A 21,726-nucleotide genomic window follows, 5' to 3' on the forward strand; every position below is an offset into this window, starting at 1 on the left:
TGTCATCCTTTTCTTGGTCCCCTTCCTTCTCACCACAGACTCCCATTGCTTTCCTGCAACAGGTGTTACATTACTTTCTTCCTCTTTTCCACTTTTGTAACCTTCATACATGTGCATGCACACACACACACACACACACACACACACACATGCACACACACACACACCTGAATAAATTTAAATATAGATTCCTTCCAAGAGATGAAGCACATAGTATTTGTCTTGTCAAAACTGGCTTGCTTTTTTTCTAACAGTCTCCAGCTCCATGGTGTCATTTGTTTTTATGGCTAAATAAAATTCCACACTTACTTAATTCACTCATCTGGTGGATGGGCGTCTAGGTCGGTTCCATTTCGTAGCTATTGAGAACAGCCCGGAAGTTTAACATGGATGTGCCAGTGTCTGTGTGGGATGCTGACAGAGAGGCCTTTGGGTGTATCCCTCCACCATGGCTATCTGGGTTTACACTCCCTCCAAAACATTCCCTGTATCCTTGCGAGCATATGTCGTTACTTTTCTTGATGATAGCCACTCTGACTGGAGTGAGATAGGCTCTCAAAGCAGTTTTCATTTGCATGTCTTTGATGGCCAGGATGTTGAACATTTTTTTCCTTTTCTGATTCTTTGAGAACTGTCTGTTTAGTTCATGAGCCCACTTCTGATTGGATGGTTGGGGTGGGGTTGGATGTTTAGTTTTTGAGGTTCTTCATTTATCCTAGCTATTAATCCTTTGTCTAACGCATAGTTGGCAAAGGACACCTCCCCCCTCTTAGGATTAATTGAGAAAGGGTTTCGTTGTGTAGCCCTGACTGATCTGGAACTCACTAGACACAATAAGCCTCACCTTGTTTTTGGTCATCCTCCTGCCTCTGGCTGTCTGATGTTGAGTTACAGGCAGGCACCAACACAGCTGGCTTCTTAAGTTGTTTCTGTCAGATATTGCTACAGCAACACAAAAGTAACAAAACTGAGCATGCATGTGCCTAAGGCATCCTTTTAACTCCTTCTTGGAGAAATTTGGAGAGCAAGCAATGCCTTAACCATCCATCTCACAGGATGAGAAATATAGACTGTTCCAGTTTAGGTCCCTGTCAGAGCTGCTGGGCATAAAAAACTTCCCATTGAATCTTGGGAGTGCGCCCCTTGAATCATGCATTCACTCATTTAATTAATTAATTGCTCGCTCTAGACAAATATTTCTGTGTCTCTTGCACCACTCTGGTCCTGGTTGTAAAACAATTTAAGGGACAAATGTCTAATAAATAAGTAGATAATGGTAAATGCAATAGAGTAGTGAAGGAAGTACACAGAGCTATGAAGTAAAACACACACACACACACACACACACACACACACACACACAAGCCTGGTGACAAATCCTTTCAAAAACCTTCCTTTATAGTGCGGTTGGAGCACTCCCAGCTATGACCAGAGAGTTCAGGACAGCCCTAGCTGAGGGACCAGCATGTGTAGATGGAGAAACTCACTTGAGAAACACATGCCTGGGGTGTACTTGTGGGTGACTGCTGCAGCGAGTGAGCCCAGAGCAGCCGGGTTGGGCTTTTCTAGGCTGTGACTATTGAATCCTTCTCTGGAAAGTTCCTCTATGTCTGTGTGCCCTGGGAGAAGGTCCAATAGAGTGCCTTTGAGACTGAGGGATTTCAGTTACTTTAGAAAGGGGAGATAACGTATCGTTCAGTTGTCTGTCTATCATGGAAATCTTACCAGTTGGAGCTATTTGAAACACGACAAGCAAAAAGCAAGAGGGACAATGGACTCAGGACAGCCTGCTTAATTTTGTTTTAAGTGCCTGTGGTGACCAACCCAGTATGGTAATGCCAGTTTACCTGGCCTGCAGGAAAGCAAACTTCACATGGGACAAAAACCATTCTACAGTAACAGGTGTGTTAAGGGTTGTGATTTCTAAATCCCTCCCCTTAAATCTCCTTGGGGCTGGAAGTTAAACTCCACCTTCTAAATTTATCTTTATGATGTGCATCTCGCTCCTGTCGGTGTTTAAAGTTGGATTTTGGTAGAGCGGTGGCCTTGATCTCATGACACCCCTTCTAACCAACTCCTTCCTCAGCCTCTTGTGCACCTGCCTGATGAATGTGAGCTACTCTCATGGCTATCTCTGCCCTCAGTTGTGAGTCCCTAGGTCTTCCTGGCTGGGGTTTTCTGGTTTTAAGGACCTCAGTGCATCTGAGGTGTTGAAGAGACTCCTCACTGGTCTTCTCCACTGCTCTTGTCTCCAGCTTCAGGACCACTGCACTTCTCATCCTGAGTAACCTAGTGTCCTTACCGTCAGTCATTTCTTTTCTCTCAGTTTGGAATATTGCCATTTGAGATCCACAGGACTCTCTGCCTCTCTGCAGGTGTGAGGGAAGATCTATTCTTGGCTTCTGTCCACATCAGCTTCACATGCTGTTCCCTCCGTGTACGTATCAGTCCCTGGTGAATTTTCATAGTCCACTACAGCACCATCTTAATGGACTACATCAGACCCTGTTTTCAAATGAGGTCACATCCTACGGTCCTGGGAGGTAGTATATCAAAGTATGAATTTTAGGAGAGACACGAATTAGGCCAGACCACATCCGGCAGCCAAGTACAGTAGTTGCAAATTGATGGTTTTGTTGCACTGTGATGAACAAATATAGGTGACCAAACAGTGACTGGGATGGCTGTAATGGTGGCATCCTGAAAGCTGACCTTAAGATTGCCCATGATTTAAAAAAAAAAAAAAAAGGAAGTTTCCCCCATCACCACCACCTTTAAAACCAATCCCAGCTCTTCTTAATACCTCAGCTTGGCATCCTGGCTGGGCTACCAGAAATTGCAAACAAACAAACAAAAAAGACAAGGTCTATTTGAATTTCACAAAAGCACATATGTGTGTGTGTGTGTGGTGTGTGTATGTGTGTGTGTGTATGTATGATGTATGTATGTATATTGAGTAATGCATGAGACACAAATATATAAAATATGATTATAGCAAATTATTTACTAGTGGTTTTGTTTTGTGAAAAATGAGGTCTTGTTAGGTAGCCTTGGCTAGCCTGGTGTTTGATCACCCTGTAGCCCAGGATGCCTCAAACTCACCAGATTCCTTTTGCTTCAACCTTCTAGGTGATGAGATTATAGACATGTGCCATCACACCCAGCAAAAATCAATCACTGTTTATATGAAATTCAAACTTAACTTCATGACCTAGTGTATTAATTGGGGTTTCATTGCTGTGAAGAGACACTGTAATCAAAACAGCTCTTATAAAGGACAACATTTAATTGGGGATGGCTTCCAGAGGTTCAGTCCATTATCATCGTGGTGGGAAGCATGGCAGCATCCAGGCAGACATGGTGCTGGAGGAGCCGATAGTTCTACATCATGATCTGAAGGCAGTCAGGAGGAACACTGTCTTCCTCAGGAAGCCAGGAGGAGACTGTTCCACACTGAATGGGGCTTGAGAACGAAGAGCTTGAGCAAAACCCGACTACACAGTGACACACTTCCTCTAGCAAGACCACACCTACTCCACCAAGGCCACACCTCCTAATACACCATTTTCCATGCACCAAGCATGTTTTGTTTTGTTTCTTACTTCATTAGACATTTTGTATTTGACTTTCTATTTAAAATTCCACAAAGTATCTGGCATTGTGGTCAGAAATATATACACTATTAGAAGTCCTATATGTAATATAAAAGGGTTGTTTCTTTTTGTAGGTGACTCCTGACCTGCTGGCCTCCCATTCTGTTATAGATTAGATGAGCCTCTGGGTCCCAGCATTTTCAACATAGATTATTTGGGTTGTGTTTTTGAGCTCCTAAATATTCTTGGACACAGAAAAGCCCTGTATCAAAAAGAAAAAGTGGGGGGGGGGGGGGCTAGACTTCTAGGCCTCCTTCTATGGCAAAACATATCTGTAGCAAGATCCCCAATGAAAATTGAGGAGGAGTCTGAACCCAATAAAGTTGGATAAGTCGGTTGTTTAGCATCTGGGGCACGTGGATCCTTTGCAGATGGGCACTGATGGTCATTGCTTCAACCCAGAGTCCCCTTAAATGTATGCAACATAGGTTTTTCTGTTAGTCAAGACCTTTAGCATGACCTAGGAACTATTTGAAATGTAGACTTTTCAGTAGGCGGTGGTAGTACACACCTTTAATCCTAGCAGAGACAGGCGGATCTCTGGGTTCAAGGCCAGCCTGGTCTCCAGAGTGGGTTTCAGGACAACTAAGCTACACAGAAAAGCCCTGTATCAAAAAAGAAAAAGGTGGGGGGGGGGGGCTAGACTTCTAGGCCTCCTTCTATGGCAAAACATACCTGTAGCAAGATCCCCAATGAAAATTGAGGAGGAGTCTGAACCCAATAAAGTTGGATAAGTCGGTTGGTCTACATTATGCAGGTGGAGAGGCACAGGTTGTCTTTAAAATGCTCCCGAACGCTCAGAGGTGAGATGAGGAGAGCTACTAGTGTAGTGACTCGTTTGTATCTTTCTTTCCTTATTCAATTTTTTTCATGTCTTACATACTTTTTATTTTGCATGTGATATACCATGACCCATGGAACTAAGAGAAGAAAGTTTGTTGGGGGCTTGCTTACAGTTTCAGAGGATTAGCATTCAAGGTGCTGAAACGGTAGCAGGGAAAGGGCTAACTGGGAACCGCCCTGGGCTTTTCCATCCCTAGTGACACACTCCTGCAACAAGGCCACACCTCTTAATCCTTCCCAAAGAATTCCACCAACTGGGGACTAGGCATTCAAATATATGTGCCTATGGGGGCCGTTCTCATTCAAACCACTGCACTGTGAATATTTGAGGGGGGCTGGGGTGGGGGGTGGAGAGGCGGGGAGTATGACTGAGTGGATTCGGGTTTCAGCTGGAGCTAGAGCTCCCCAGAAGTCATGAACACATTTGTGGTACAGTGTATGCGCAGATACTTGTATGTCAGCTTGACACAAGCTAGAGCCATCTGAGAAGAGGGAGGATCAGTTGAGAAATTGCTTTAATAAGATCGGGCTGTAGGCAAGCTTAATGAGTGATTAATGTGGGATGGCCCAGGTCATTAAGGTGCTGCCACCCTTGGACTGGTGGTCCTGGGTGCTGTGGGAAAGCAGGCTGAGCAAATCATAAAAAGTAAGCCTGTAAGCAGTATTCCTCCATGGCCTCTGTATCAGCTCCTACTTCCAGATCTGTGCTTTGTTTGAGTTTGTGACCTGATTTTCTTTGATAATGAACAATGATGTGGAAGCATAAACAAAATAAATCCTTTCCTCCCCAAGTTGCATTTGGCCAAGGTGTTTCGTTATAGCAATAGAAACCGTAACCACGAAAGTGTAAAGGGAGTACTTCTAGCTTTGAGGGTCCTGGGCCTGCCTGCTGCTCTACACAGAGAACAAGGAGGCTGGTATGGAGGGAGCTCTTCCAGAGGAGGCAACGGTCAAAGTAATAGATCCATCCTCTCACCGTGTCCATTTTTGTTGGTTTGATCATTAGTATCTACTGTGTTGTGTTTTGCAGCCGGAAGACGTGGAAAGTCTGGGAAAGTGTCCTACAGTATAGCTTGGCCATTGTTTTCTAGTCCCTTCTGGGATGAGACACACTGCCCATGAAAAACAACCTCAGATGGATAGTCTTAAAAGGCTGTGTCAAGTATCTGAGTGACTCTTGTCTCCCCGGCGAGCATGAGAACTGTCTCCTGCCTGTGTCATACACTTGAAAGACTGGCGTCATGTAACAAATCCAGCCCCTGTTGTAAGATGAGCCCAGGGAGAAGAAAAGGGGAAAGACAGGTGGGCAGCAGCAGCTCTGGAGATGGAAGCTGCTTACAGGGAGCAAACTCCAGCCTGGTCCCGTGACCCCTTCAGCAGGAGGCTGAGACCAGCCTGGTCCTTTTACAAAGGAGTGGAACTGGGTGCACAAAGTTGATTGATGTTCTCAAGGATGGCCAGGAAGCACAGAGAGAGGCTAGGCTGCCTGTACCTCAGACCCAGAAAGCTAGAGAAAGGCTAGATTTATCACGCGAAGATGCCAACTAGGGAAACACGGAGCTAGCTGCCTTTGTCCTTACCTTGTGCTAAATGCCTACCTAGGCCACTTTTGGTTCAGGGTCTCTCTGTATGAAGAGAAAAACTAAAGCAGATCCCCCACTGACTGTGTTAGCCACGGGAAGCCTCCTCCCAGGGATTATGCTCAAGTCTGGACTTGATTTTCATTTCAATAACTAAAATTTAGCAATCAGAACAACTGTTCACAAGATGGAGCGAATCATAAGCACTCGGCCTCGTGTTGTGCTTCAGAGACTGAATGTGTTTAAGTAAATCTGGATAGTCATCTTCTAGAAGAGACTGGATTCCATCCCACTCCCTGTTTACAGCCCAGGGAGTCTACACCCGTGGTTCTCAACCTCCCTAACACTGTGACCCTTTAATACAGTTCCTCACATAAAATTATTTTTCTTGCTACATCATATCTGTAATTTTGCTACTGTTAGGAGTCGTAATGTAAATATCTGATATGCAGAGCATCTGATGCAACCCCTGTGAGAGGGTCGTAGCAGGCTGAGAATCTCTGGTCTGTGCTATTCAGTGTGGCATTTGGGTGGCCTTAACTTAGCCAGAACTTCTGAGCTGCCAGTCTGTCCCTCGGCTTGATGCTTGAGATCCATGGGAACAGAGGCTTTGCTGTGTCCTTCCTCACCAAACCCCCTCTGACCCAGACCCCCGACAGATCAGCTTAGATTAACTTTGTTTCTGTGACCTTTACCTCTGAGTCTCTGGATCAGAACTCTCTCGTCTTTTCTTATGCTATCCAGCTAAAGCATTTTCTTTCCTAGTCAGCTATATTTACAAAGATAGTTCTTTTGTCCTTAGATGAACAGGTTTGTTGAAATTGTTGTTTTCGAATAAGTTAAAGCCCTGGTTTAACTTTTTCAATTTAAAAAAAATGTAATGAAAAACTCTACTTTTTTGTTGTTGTTGCAGCTCTTTTATGTGACTCCAAAGAGCTGATGTTTTCACCTGACCCTTGGAGACGTTTTTCTGAAGTCCACATGACCCTATCTATAAGTGTTCTGTGGCCTGCTGCATGGTGTGCTGTGTTAGGGTGTGTCATGAGAAGCCACAGACTGTGAATGCACAGAGATCAGAAATATGTGCCTGACACCTGAGAATCTTTCATAGATTTCCTTGTAGCGAGGTTTACTGCCTTAGAGAAAGGGCTGGTTCTTCAAGGAGACGATTCAGAAGCTATGGTTTCTATCCCTGAAGAGATTCTTCTCTTTCGTCTTCTCTTAGTTCTTGCCTCTTTTTATACTATAAAAAACATCCTTTGTCTTCTTACCTTGCTATCCAATGGATGAAAATCAATTCCAAGACATGCAATAAGAGGTTGAATGAGCCTGGGAGATTGTCACCTACATCTTTCATTTGGGGACCCATGTAAAGAAAGAGAGTATGTTTCTTAAGGCCATGGATACAAAGTACCACAAGGCAGGACTGGAAGGCAACCTTCTGGGGCCTACAAATCTGAATCTCTGATGTCAGCATTGATGGTTCCTTCTGCATCTGCCAGAGAAAGAGCCCTTCTCATTGGCTTGTGAATGGCTACCACCTTCCTCCTGTGTGTCTGTCTCTGTGTCAATATTTCCCAGGTTTTTAAGGACACAAATCGTATTGAAATGAGTTCCCAACCTAATAACTTCATTTTAACTTCTTTCCTCTGTCAAGACCCTATCCAAATAAAATATCATTGTGAGGTACTTGGGGCTCCACATAATTTTAGGAGGTGAGGGGCACAATTTAACCCACAACCATATATACATATATGTATCCATGTATGTGCGTGCTCACATCTTGGTGCTTATAATTAAGATATCAGTGACCCCTGTCTTTGGGAAATCAGAATCCTGCTGAATTCTCTCTCTCTCTCTCTCTCTCTCTCTCTCTCTCTCTCTCTCTCTCTCTCTCTCTCTCTTTCTCTGTGTGTGTGTGTGTCCCTGCATATTCTAGATTCTTCTCTCTCCTGCCATCTCAGGGAGTAGTTTAAGCCTTCAGGATTTAAGGACTCTACTGTACCACTGGGATTTGAAGGTCAGGCAGGCAGCAGAGAGACCTAGTGAGGAGAGGATGGATTTGGCCACTGGCTTCTATGGTCGCGGCCCACTTTGGCTACAGATCATGTGACAGTTCCTGCTGTCCTTGAGCCACAGCTGCCATGTCAGTAAGCAGGGATAATATTCGGGATCACAGGGAGTAAATGATGTCATTTATGAGACATGCTCAGTATAGGGCCTGCCTAAACAAAGGACTTAGAATAGCCAGTTGCGGTATGTATTCTAAATGAGTACATGGGACTGTTCTGTTCATCTTATTTCTGTGGGAAATAGTAGTGATAGTCGCCTCTATTTGCACAGCACTTTATAAGTTAGTTGTCTATTTTATTCTTAGAGCTTTGTGGTAAAAAGCAGTTTTATTTTATTTTTTAGTTTTTTTTTAACATTTATTTTTTTTTAATTATGTGGATATATGGGGGTGAGGGTGGGAGTGGGGGTATGTACATGTGAATGCAGGTGCCCAGGACATCCAGAAGAGGGTGTAGGATCCCTGGAGGTGGAGTTTCAGGTGGTCTGTAAGCCATCTGATGTAGGTGTGGGAACAAAATTTGAGTGTTCTGTAAGAGCAATGCGTGCTCTCATCCACTGCACTGTCTCATCAGCTCTGACACTGATCGATTGGTTGGTTGGTTGGTGATTGATTACCTTATGTGTGTAGAGGTCAGTTCTCCCCTTCCTCTCCTGAGCCATCTCACGGACCCGATCTTATTTATATCTGGACGGGGTGGAGACAAGGTCTCATGTCCGAGGCAGGCCATGGCTGCCTCTGCCTCCCAGGTGTCGAGGTTACGGGCATGCACCACCAGGCCTGGCAAGAAGTTTGCTTTATTCTCACTGTCTACTGGGCAACTGAATCAGAGTCATGCATGGCAAAGAGCAGCTCCAGAGTGAGTTGTCGGCTTTCTCATGCATGGCCTGCATGAAAGACCTTGATGCTTTTGCAAAGACACCTCAACACGTAGCCTTTGCCACTCTTTGAGTCACCCTGATGCTTGGGCCCAGCGTGCTTCAGAGTTCTGATGTCTTGGGATTGAGGAATATTTGCTTGTATGTATTAAAATAATCTCAGGAGGGGACCCGTGTCCGAACTAGACTTCATTTATGTTTCCTGTTTCCTTTTCATTCTCTGAAAGTGATTTCTTACTGTCTGTCTTGTGTCCTTGAAATTTTAACTGCAGCCTCTCATGGAAACTTAGGCATGGCATTGCCCAAATGTGGCTTCATCTCCATACTTGAAATCTTTCAGAGGTTTTCAGATTTTGGATTTCTGTATTAAGGATAGTCAGTCTATATATCTATGTGTACCAGTTCCCTACAGATGAAAACAGTTCAGTGTTGTTTTACTCTTGAACAGTGCTCTTGTTCCTAGCTGGGCGCATGCGCCATGTTTACCACGGGACAAGTATTATCTAAAAGGTAAATCCGCAGAACTGGGATTGTTGTATCAAAGGCTCAGTGCCTTCATGACCTAACAGAAATGGCCAGATGACCTTCTACAGTGAGGGTACCCTCGTGCACTTCCACCAGTACTATCAAAGACTGAGACTTCTCCACAGCCTCTGCAAGGCTGCACTGTTAGTCTTGGGACTCTTGCCCATCTGATCCGGTATGAAGTGGTGTCTCAGTGCAGCTTTGATTTACATTTCTCCTCCTCCGGGTAAGATGAAGCATCATTTTCAGTGCATGAGAGCTGCCTGTGTCTCCCTTTTCTGTGAACTGTCTGTTCATATGCTTTGCTCGTTTTTCTGATGATTCTCGATCTTTCATGTAAGTTCTGGGAGCTTTTGACATTCTGGCAGGATGAACCCTTTGTCTGGGAACTGAAGCATTTGCCCCAGAGGGTCATTTGATGCCTTTCTCTGTCTTTTATAGTCTCTTCCATTCTCTCTCTCTCTCTCTCTCTCTCTCTCTCTCTCTCTCTCTCTCTCTTACTCTGTATGTTTGTGTTTGTGTCTGCGTCTATCTTTACACCCCTCCCTTGCCTTCCCCTCCCTCCCCCTTTCTCTCTCTGTGTCTGCATCTGTGTTTCTCTTTTCCCCTCCCCTCCCTTTCTCTGTGTCTGTTTGTCTATCTGTCCCACCCCTTCCTTCCTTTCCTTCCTCCGTCTCTCTGTCTCTCTCCCTCTCCCTCTGTGTCTGTGTGTTTGTATTAGTGTCTGTGTCTGTCTATCTGTCCACCCTTCCCCTGCCTTCCCCTCCCTCCCCCTTTTTCTCTGTGTGTCTATGTGTACCTGTGTCCCTCCCTTCCTCCTCCCTTTCTCTGTGTTGTCTCTCTGCCCCTCCCCTCCCCTTCCTTCCCTTCTCTCCCCTCCCTGTCTCTCTGTCTCCCTCTGTCTCCCTCCCTCCTTCTCACTTCCCCCCTCTCTCCCCTATTCGAACCTTCCCAATGCCTCTCTCTTTCTTCCAGCAGAGCTGGGACTCCGCCCTCCGTGCACCACTTACCCACATCCCCAGCCCCATCTGCCTCGTGATTTTGTTCATTGTAATTCTTTCAAGTCCATATTCCAGATTTATATATAATAGAAAATATCTGAGATAATGTGAAAACAGTTGGCTGTCAGCACAGAAACCCATAGAACATTGGTATTGGGAAGGGGTCAGAGGTCAGCCAGGCCACAGGTTACAAACTGATGGCTTGTGGTTGGAGATTTCCTGTAGATATGTTTTCTTTGGCTTACTTAGGATTGGCCCATGCAATGTCTTTAAACTTCTTGAATTAGTCTCCAGTACTGTAAAATCCTATAATCTCACTTTGCTTTTAACAGAGCAGGGTTTGCTGCTGTGCCTGCTGTGTGGCCACAACTGGAGAGAAGCAGTCTCCTCTCTCACCCCCATCCTAAGCACATGCTCAGATCTCCGTTCTCCCACTCCCTCCTGGACCCCTAAACCCGAGTGTGTCTGTCATTCCCCATCCATTTATCCATGTTTAACTGTGTGCTTCTCTTTACAATGATGAACTTCATGGATGTATTCCTTTTCAAAGGAGACATGTGAGAGATGGACGGAAACAGTGATGTGGGAAGAAAACTAGTTAAGGGCATACTCCTTGGTTGAAATGCAGAACTGTGGCTGCTTCCTGCACCAGGCCTCTGTGCAGGGAGTGTGCACTTAACACACCAAGACCATTTTGCATGCTGGTCCCAGGACACAGTTTGCCGTGAAAATTTACTTCACTGATTTAATAGCCTAATTACTTTACCCTTCTAGAAACATACAAGTCATCACCAACACCATGTTCTTCCTGAGAACAGGAGTCCATAAGGGCCACTTGGATAATAAAAGCAGTGTGATTTTTGTTTGTCTGTTTGTTTGTTTGTTTGTTTGTTTGTTGTTTGATTGGTTTTGAGACAGGGTTTCTCTGTGTAGCCCTGGTTGTCTGGTAGTCTGTAGACCAGATAGGCCTTGAACTCAGAGATCCAGCTGCTTCTGCTGGGATTAAATGTGTAGGTCACCACCACCTGACCAGTGTGATTTTTTTTTAAGCAATTATTTTTTAGATTTTAAAATTTTTATTGTATGAGTTTTTGCCTGCATATATATGTATCACGTGTATGGTACCTACACAGGTCAGACAGGAGGATTGGATCCTCTGAAACTGGACTTTGAGATGGTTATTAGCCACCATGTGGATGCTTGGAACTGAACTTGGGTCCTTAAAAAGAGCAGCAAGCCCTCTTAACCGTGGCGCCATCTCTAGCCCCAGAAGCTGTGTTGTATGTGTTAGTGAGCAACTGATTTTAAAATACTTTTTAAAAAACCAGGTATGAGTTTGTTTGAGCGAAGTTCCTGATCCCATAAGTCAATAGAAAACTGGAACCACACGATTATTTTTCTTCCTCTAGTCAAACAGGAAATAGGTAGCGAGGAAAGCAGTTGTTGTGATACGTGACTCAGTGTACCTTTTGAGAATCTGGATGTGATGGTGTTCCTTTTAATAGGAGAAAGACTCAAAGGAGTAACGTATTACCAGTGATGAAGCCAAGGATCGCATGGTGGAGCTGACCTTGAGGGAGCATTTGGAGACTGGGCTGGGGCTCTAGAAGCTAGGAAAGCTAGAGTGTCCACATCCTTGCAAACACTTGCTTTACCCATCTCCCAAGACAGTTCCAATTTGTTGGTCGAAACACAGCGTAATGCTCCTTGAAGAATTCTGAGGTAACGTACCTCAGAATTCTTTATAAACACAAGTAAAGCATACTAGGTATGCTCACGGGTTGTTCAACTAGTCTCCATAAATGATTCAAATAATCTAAAACTATATCCATTAAACAACACCCCATTTCTCCTCCTGTCCTGAGTTACTGACATTCTACTCTCTGCCTATAAGAATTTGACAGTCAGTCCTAAGGAGCCTGAACCAGTAGATTCAGATATTTCTTATTTTGTGACTGACTCATTCCACATGGCATAAAGTCAATGTTGAAGCGTCTGTCTAGTTTTCTTTGAAGGCTGAGAAGTATTTCAGTGTGTGTACATACCACATTTTATCTGTCTATCATCCATTGATGGACACTTAAATTCTCTGTATTTTGTTGGCTTACTTGCTTGCTTGCTTGTTTGTTTTTGAGATTGGGTTTCTCTGTACCCCTGGCTGTCCTAGAACTCAGAAATCTGCCTGTCTCTGCCTCCCAAGTGCTGGAATTTCAAGGTGTGAGCCACCACCGCTTGGCTCTACCTTCTTTTTTTTTTACTTTTGCCATCTTGAATACCATCTTGAATACTCATGTATGTATAATATTTCTGATTTCTTTGCATTGGGGAATATTTGCACATATGTATTAAGAAATCTTGGGAGGAGAGGAACCAATGTCTGAACGAGATTTTTATTTCTTTCGTATTTACCTTTCATTCACTGAAAATGATTTTGTAGTGTTTCTAGTGTTGTTTTCTTTGTGTGTATATGGGTATGTATTTGTGTATGTGTGTGTGTGTGTGTGTGTGTGTGTGTGTGTGTGTGTGTGTGTGTCAGTCAGTGCACCCTGGGGTCAGAGGTCAGCTTTTGATATCATTCCCCAGGAGCTTGAGACAGAGTCTGCTATTGGCGGGGAGCTTGCCAAGTGGGTTACCTGGCTGACCAGCAATCCCACAAAGCTGACTTCCACTTCCCCACTGCTAGGATTACAAACACATGCCACCACGCCCAGCTTTTCATGTAGGTTCTGAGGGCGGAACCCAAGTCCTTACTCTAGAAAGACTTTGCCAACTGAGCCATCTCTTCAGCCCTGAAATCCTGCTTTTAGTTCTTTTGAATGTATACCCAGTAGTGATTCTGGAACCTATACTAATGACTTTTTAGTTTTTCTGAGGAACTGCCATACAGTTTTCTGTAGTGGCTGCACTGGGGTATAATCCCACCAAGGAAGCACATGCTTCCAATTTTTTCACATCCCTAGCAACTCATTTTTTTTTAAATTGCAGCTATTCTAGTGGGGAGGTGGTTGTGGTGTGCATTCCCTTGATGCTCATTAATGTCAGACACAATTTTTTAGGACTGTAAGCACACGTGCATCATCAGACTGGGCTTATTTCTTTCATTTTCAGCTGCTCTCACTTGGTTGAGTGTGGGTCCTATTTTACCTTATGTTGATTTTGATGTTGAAACTCTGTATGTGCCTAGTTCTTCTGTGGCTCCAAAATGTGCCCTAGTTTTGTCCCTTTTGTCCCTCCTTTATGAGGAAGGCAGGGAAACAGAACCTAGTCCTACAGGTTCTCTCTCTCTCTCTCTCTCTCTCTCTCTCTCTCTCTCTCTCTCTCTTTCTCTGGCCCTCTCTCCCTCTTTGTCTCTCTCTGTCTCTGTCTCTGTCTCTGTGTCTTTCTCTGTCTCTCTCTTTTTGTGCACACACACACACACACACACACACTTTCCCTTCCCCCTCCCCACCCCAGTTGGGTGGTTTAACACCTCCTTCTCCTTCTCCATCTTTGCCTGCCACTCTCTGCTCTTTCTGTCGCCCCTCCCGCCTAGCTTTGGGACCTGTGGTTCCTCGGCTGGATCCTGGGGTGGCTTTCCGACAGTGTCGTTACCTGCAGGCCTGTTCCTGCTCACTGCTGCTGAGTACATTTTTCATAATACAAGTTTCACCACTTGGCTGTTCAGTTCAAGCTCTGGGATGATTCTAAACATCCCTCAGGATAAAGACCACACACTTCAGTGGCACATAGGTCATCCATGGCAGCCCCATCATTCACCCTGACCTTGATCACCTGTGCTGAGTCCTGGGCCTGGAATGCCCATACAAATGTATGTATGTATGTATGTATGTATGTATGTATGTATGATGTATGTATGTGTGTATGCCTGTACTCAGATTTCCATAATGTCCTGGTCTTTCTGGCCAGTAAGACTCAGTACCTGCACCCTAACCACAGCCCGTTTGCTTGCTGCAACCTCTGTCTGCTTCTTGGCAGCGCAGCCTGTCTGTAATGTAACTGTTCCATTTCTCAACCCCTAGCTGGTTTTGGTTCCCCAGGGCAGAGACTTAACATTAGCCGAGGGCCTCTCACAGAGTAGGTATTTGTAGAAAGGCAGAGGGAGGTGGAAAAGGAAAGTGTGAAATTTCTGCTTCGTGTCTCTGATCTAGACACAACCCACGGTCACGTTCTCCTAGTCCAGGGTGGCCGAAGTTAGCAGAAAACACCCACAGTGACCTGGTTCAGCGTTGCTTCTTTCTCTGGCCACCCTGAAACAAACTGACCCCGGCATACCTTCTGGTAACTACATCCCAGCAGAGGTGACTCATGCGTGTGACTCAGGCTCAGCCGCACAGCTGGAAAGGCAGCCAGCACGTCCGCTGGGGAGGGCGGTGACAGAGCCAGAGCCCCAGGAGAGCATGTGCCAGCCAGCTTCCTCTAGCCCTGTGCCTGCACATTGGAGCGAGGCAATAAGCTGTCCTTTCCCAGCCTGCATGGCCGAGTGGGACTCAGCGCTGGGGACAGGAAGCAGAGGCAGGAGGATTGCCACATATTAGAGACCTACATGTTTAAAAACACAACAATTCTTCTGCCTGACTTAATATTATTATATAATAACCCACCACTTCCTAGAGGCCTACTGTGATTTTAGACGCTATGCTGTAGACTTCATCCTGTTTAATCTTCACAGTAGCCCAGCAGTGCAAGTAATAGCAAATGTATAACACACACACAAATACACACACACACACAAACACACACACACACACACACAAACACACACACACAAGATATGCCACACTCTGGCTGCATTAACTACCTTTCTCATTGCAGTGCCCACAAACAAACAAACAAACAAACAAATACTGACAAAAGCAGGTTAAAGAAGAGAGGGTCTACTTGGCCTCAAGTTTGAGAGTACAGTCTGCCGTGGTTTGGAGGCTGTGGTACAGGAGCCTGAGGCAGTTGCTTCAGCCTTCTCTCTTCTTCAGTGTCTTGAGGTGGTACCATCTACATTCAGGGAGGGTCTTCCCTATTCAGTTAAACATTTCTGGAAACATCTTCAGAAGTGTGCTTCCAAGGTGGTTTTAAACTCAGTCAGTTTGTCAGCATCACCCCACAGCTCTTAACATCGCTTTGTGTATTTTCTGTGACATAGAAGCTCTCATCCTTACTTCAGAGGTAGAAACCTGAGGTTCAGAAGGAGACCTTACAGAGATGCGTCACGGAAGTAAAGGACAGAACTGTAACCTAGAGGGGGAGACTGAGGCCCAGAGACATTAGTCATTTACTCAAAGACACATGTACCTACATAATCTACAACCACATAGACATGATGATAAGAACTTTGCTCTCTACGGCCCTCCCCATAGGTGCTTCCCGAGGACCAAGTCTATAGGTGAGACAGGATGCTGGGACAGAAGCTTCCTTCTGAGCCAGGGGCTGTAGCAGATGAGGACCACTTGAGAATACACTGTTTTCCATCTCTTTCCCCTTTGGAGGTGTCATAGCATCTCCATGCCTGGGGGATGCTGACCAGATCCTTTTTACCCCACAGACAGCGAGACAGTATACTACCACTATGGCCCAAAGGACCTGGTCACCATCTTCTTCTACGTCTTCATCACCATCATTTTGCATGCCGTGGTTCAGGAGTACATCTTAGACGTAAGTGACCAGTTTGGATTCTGAGGTCAGAAGCTAGGGATCCGTTAGGATGGAGACCCTCTTCCCTGGAGAAAACCACAGCTCTGATCCATTCTGTCCCCTAACTTTTATCCTCTAGTTGGCCCCACACATTGCCTCCGTTCTCTGTCAGAGTTCTTTAGTTCACATTTGGGGGAGACAGCTGTCTGAAGCACAGCGCGAGCATATCCTAAGGGGGTCTGTCAAACACCGCTCTGATGGGAAGATGTTTTCTTTCTGAAGAAGCTAACAGCCTTAACACCTACTGCTTTCTCAAAGTGCTTGCCTGAAAGTCAGCACCCCATGGGCACACAGTAGGCTTATGCTAAATAAATAGCTTGGGTTGTAAGGGGTTTGAACTACTAACTCGGTCTCAGAAAGGGGAAATAGGAGCGTGTAATCTGCCAGGTATGATTGGTGTGCCCTGCGTATTAACGTGTGGAGTTTTCTTCCTTCTTTAGAAAATCAGCAAACGCCTTCATCTCTCCAAGGTCAAACACAGCAAGTTCAATGAATCTGGACAGCTGCTTGTCTTTCATCTCAGCTCAGTGGTATGGTGCCTCTACGTGATCGTAACGGTGAGTAGTCCTCATGCCTGCCGAAGAGCAAGCCACCAAGCAGTCTCTTCTTTGCTTAGGAAATAACTTTGAAGGGCTTAAAGGAACGAGAAAGAGCCAGGAACAGGCATGTTAGAATTGAAACTCATGTAGTAGTCTCCTGGCATTGTAGTGAAATAGGATAGAAACTGCTTAATAGAGTCATACTCTCTTGAGGATGGACTCGTTAACAGTTTTTACCCAGGTAGCCACAAACCTATGTATTGTTCTACCAGCCCTGTCTTCAAACATTGTCCCACAAGGTTATTTTTGCCCCTAGTACTGAGCTTTGTACATTCTAGGTACCTGCTCTTCCCCTGAGCCACACACACACACACCCACAAATTTATATTCACTCCGTACCCCTGATGTTGACTTAAGGGTCCCAAGTTCATTTTTCCCAATGTGTCCTCAGTTGTGTACTTCCAAAATGGCAAGCGTGGAAGCATGGCTGAGACTCAGAGGTCTGGCTGTATTTGCGTCGCTATGACAAAATAACCTGATACACACAACTGGAAGGCGAAAAGATTTATGATGGCTCGTAATTTCAGTCTGTGAGGTCCAAGTCCATTGGTTTGGCCCCGAGGAAAAGCAAAACATTATATGGAACATGTTGAGCAAAGCAGTTCATCTGTCTCATGGTGAACAGGAAGCAGAGACATAGAGAGGAAGGAACCAGGGTCAATATACCCCACCTTGAAGGGCATGTCCCAGTGACCTACTTCCTCCAGCTGAGTTCACCACTACCCAATAGTACCACCAAACTGAATATCCATAATATTGATGGCACAGGATCCAGTCACTTCTCTGAAGCTGGAGCCCTGAGCATCGCACCAGGGACCAAACTATAAACACACAAGTTTTAGGGGTATATTTCATGACTAACCAATTAGCAAAAGCCAGTGTTACCCATCTGCACATCAAAGCTGTGTGTGTGTGTGTGTGTGTGTGTGTGTGTGTGTGTGTGTGTCCATCTTCCAGGCAAGGACTCTGGATTGTGGTTCGGGATTCACTGTAAGGGCACCCTGCTTGTGTTACTGTTCCGTTAGTGCCCACTGTCATCTGGAGCACCTCTTGTCTGGAACCAAGTCCCACATCAGCTATCTGACCTCAGATTCTTCCCTGCTCTGGTGCCTGCCCTCTGCTCTCACTGACAAGAGATGGGCCCTCCCATTGTAAGGAATGCTGAATGCCAACTGCACAGTCCCAAAGCAGGAGGCAACATGTCTTCTTTGTATGTTGCTCTTATCCCTGGTATCAGTTCATCTCAGAACACTTTTTCTGAGCAGCACACTAGGAATTTTAAATGGGAGACCAAAGACTTCTGTCCTCTCTGAGGGGATTCTACATTCCATTGGAAGGGGACAGAGTTACGTTGGTTACATTGCAGGAGCAGGGCCACTCCCCTTGTAGTGCAGAGCTACACTGTCCCAGTGTACTTTAGGGTCTTGGGCTTCCCTCAGCGTCCCAACTTTGAGGCAGAGAGAGAGAGAGAGAGAGAGAGAGAGAGAGAGAGAGAGAGAGAGAGAAGAAAAGACACTAGACTGGTGGGGCGGGGGGAATTCCTCATCTCTGAATCCCTTCAGCCCTTGCACCCTCACCTCAGCATTTCACCCCAGCTGTGCCAAGCAGGGACCAGACTTAGAGTCTTCTTGCAGAGGAGGATGTTCCCAGGCCTTTTATCTTGTGGAGAGCCCATCCCCCACTCAACATGCTCAGCCAGACATGGAGACCAGGAAGCCATTCAGGCTTTAAGTGCCGTCACCTCCTCTGTCCAGACTGTCTGCATGGGAGGAAGGGTGTCAACAAATCTGAGAAGTCGGTTTTTGTAAAAGGAGTAAAAACACCTGGTTTTCAAGTCATCGGTTTCTGTGGCGATGGAGATTTGTCATGATTTCTTCTCTTTCCTTCGCCTTCCAAAGTCAGCAAAGCCTGCCTGTTCTGCCTTCAGGATTCTGAAATTCTCAACGTGTACTGCTTCCCCAAGTCCTGTGGGTCCCCATATAGGTCAGATGATGGCCCTATGGTCCTGGCGTCCCTGGTAGGGGTGAAGGATGCTCTTCTCGACTGGTTCAATGGACAGTTGCACAAGGACGGCCATATGTGTCTCCAGCCGTCATTAATGTAAACGATACAGAACCCAGGCCCCTCTGCCTGTACTGCAATGTCTCCTTGCCTAGAGTTCGCTTCCATTGTGGGCCCTCCACTCAGCCCATTATCTGCTCAGCCAGATGGATCTCTTTAAGGCCTGAGCTAAATCATGTGTCCTCCTACTTAAAATAAGTTCCCCTCACAGCTGCAGTGAAATCGTTTTCTCTTCCTTGCTTGTGTGTCCTGGGCCCTGGAGCCTTGCTGGTGATATCAGCAGGGACTCAGCACTCGGTGTCCACCTCTGCTCTTCCTGCTCTGCTGGCCACTCCCCTGGCTGGAGTGCTCTGTCCACTAGCATCATTCGTATGGAGAGCCGTTTCCTGCCACCTATCCTCCCTCCACCCAAGTGACACTTCCTCCGAACACCCTCCCCATGTGGATTTTCCGCACTCTGTGCCTCATTGGTCTTTTACCGGTCCACGTGTGTATTCTGTGTCTCTGACTCAAGCTGCCTGCTAACAGGCACCAGACTCAATGCTGCACCCTTAGTGCCATCCCTGGCACGTGCTCAGCACTCTGTGTCAACTCTAAGTCTGATCAGGAAGCTTTGGAAGGCCGCTCCTTTCCTTTTTAAAAAGGTTCAGTTTTATTCATGTTTGTTTCATCCACGTGTTCGTGCACACGCAAGCACACGCAAGCACACACATATGTAACAAACATATGTGAGTAGGTGCCCATGGAGGGCAGAAGAGGGTGTCAGTTAAGGGAGTTTTGGGCCACCTAACATGGACACTGAGAATAAACTCAGGTCCTCTGGCAGAACAAGCTAGGTCTCTCTAGCTGCTCTTCATCAGTTTCTTGAGTAACGAATTGATTTTCAGAAACATCATAGATGATCAGGGTTTTTGCTGCTGTTAAGAGTTTTAAAGGGAAAGCCAGAATTACATCAAATTTCCTACCAGAAATTCCAGTTTTACCTGAGTATTTGACACAGGTATTTTCCACGGGTTATATGCAAATACAGTGCTGGAGAGTGAGGTTAGATTTTCTAAGAATGTCAAGAGGAGGAAAGTAGAGAGGGAGTAGGGAAGAAGGAAGGGGAACCGAGCACCCTATTTACTGAAGGATGCCCAGGGCCTGCATGTACTGTCGTCATTCCGACCCAGCTTCCACCATCTCACCAGATGTCTGACTTCCTATTTAAAACTCCAACTCCAGTAGTCAGTGAAACAGAAAACCAAGAGTCAGAACTGGTTGCTGTCTACAGTTGCCTTGGTGTGATTTTGAAACGCCTGGGGTTTTTGTTGTTGTTGTTTGTTTGTTTGTTTGTTTGTTTTCTGATAGGCAAATGACACTGAGGCTATCTGAGTCTAGGTAGCAGCTGGCTTTGTTAGGTCTAAATTGGGGTAGTTTTGTGGTTCTTCTTTGAACGGCAGAAAGGAAGGCTGCTAGGAAAATAGAAGGAATTACTCCAGCATGCTGAGACCTAGCATGGGTAGATGTCAAGAATCAGAAGAGAACAAAGTGTTTCACATGGACCCTCACCCCGACCTCCAGCCACCTGTCAAGGCCATGGTTTGGACTGGAAGGGGTTACTGTGGTTGCCATGTCACATGCGACCCTGGAACTCAGGCGCCTTGGCATGCCTGAACTCGGAGGCAGCCAGCCCCAGCCCTCCCCTATCCTCCTTCAGACAGCTGCCTAGACAGGGCTGGAAAGGGCTCCTCTCAGAGTGTGAGTCACTTTTCCTCTGACTCGGAGCTCCACCTCCTCCAGTCCCAGCTGGGACTGGACATTTGCAAGCAGGCAGAGTTTTTTCTGAGAAGTTTTTTTAGGGTTGTTGGCTTCCAAGTTCTGACCTCTCTGTCTCCTAACTGAAGAGGCCAATCGAGAAGTTCCTGTTTAAAAGCACAAGGCCATCCAGGCCTTGGGTCTCTGGGATGCCAGGGCTCCTGGCCAGTCTTTATGAGAGAAATGCATCCACACACACACCACCACCACCACCACCACCGCCTTCCGCCCCACAACCGCCAGTCTAGGAAGCTACTCTTCATTTTAAATGCACAGCTGCTTCCTCTAGGGAAGGGCTATCTCACCCTTCAGGGTTTCCTCAATGGAGACTGAGTGTGGCTCTCTAAGTGTTGCTGTGCCGGAGGGCAGAGGCCTCACAGAGGCACAAATGTACGGGATGTAAATGGAGATAAGACAAAGAGCAGTGGTATGGGTGTGTCAAAGGTCACTGCTACCTCACACCACCACCCCCATGCTTGGAGCCCAGTACCTCTGTGCCTCACTGTGTGTGTGGCCCAAGCAAGAGGGAGGGAAGGAAGGAGACAGGGAGGGAGAGAGGGAGGGAGACAGGGAAGGAAAGAGGGAGGGAGGGAGGGAGGGAGGGAGGGAGGGAGGGAGGGAGGGAGGGAGACAGGGAAGGATAGAGGGAGGGAGGGAGGGAGGGGTGAGCAGAGAGTATAGTTGAGATGATAGGGGTTGGGGTGAGACCTCTTCTCTCCAGTCTAGCTTGCTGTATCTACACTGATACAGGTACCTTGGTTGGTCATGTCCCTTAGGTCGCCTAGCTCACTGTGCTCCTGGAAGCCCAGGGCTGTAGCTTCAGGACTGTGGACAGTACTCAGCCTGCATGCTATAGGTGAGAGGTGACTTGAGGCAGGGGGTTAACCTGCACTGGAAACACATCTGTGTAGCTTCAAGTCATTTCCACGAGCTCCGTGGACTTTATTATTCCCATTCCCCAGCCTTGAGGAAGCCCCACCCTGCATCCCAGGGGGAGCTGTGAGGGTTCTCAGGTTTCCCATCTGTGCTACCT

At 46.2% G+C, this 21,726-nt stretch overlaps 1 protein-coding gene across 1 annotated transcript in view; it reads left to right on the plus strand.

Moving 5' to 3' along the window:
* Positions 1-21,726, plus strand: part of Tram2 (translocation associated membrane protein 2) — a 78,953-nt gene that overhangs the window by 45,133 nt on the left and 12,094 nt on the right. The window contains exons 3-4 of the mRNA XM_034521767.2: positions 16,088-16,197; positions 16,677-16,793. Of these exons, the coding sequence (XP_034377658.1) occupies positions 16,088-16,197; positions 16,677-16,793 (227 nt within the window). The remainder of the gene's footprint in view (positions 1-16,087; positions 16,198-16,676; positions 16,794-21,726) is intronic.

Source organism: Arvicanthis niloticus, chromosome 17 (assembly GCF_011762505.2).
Source record: "Arvicanthis niloticus isolate mArvNil1 chromosome 17, mArvNil1.pat.X, whole genome shotgun sequence".
Taxonomy (NCBI): domain Eukaryota; kingdom Metazoa; phylum Chordata; class Mammalia; order Rodentia; family Muridae; genus Arvicanthis; species Arvicanthis niloticus.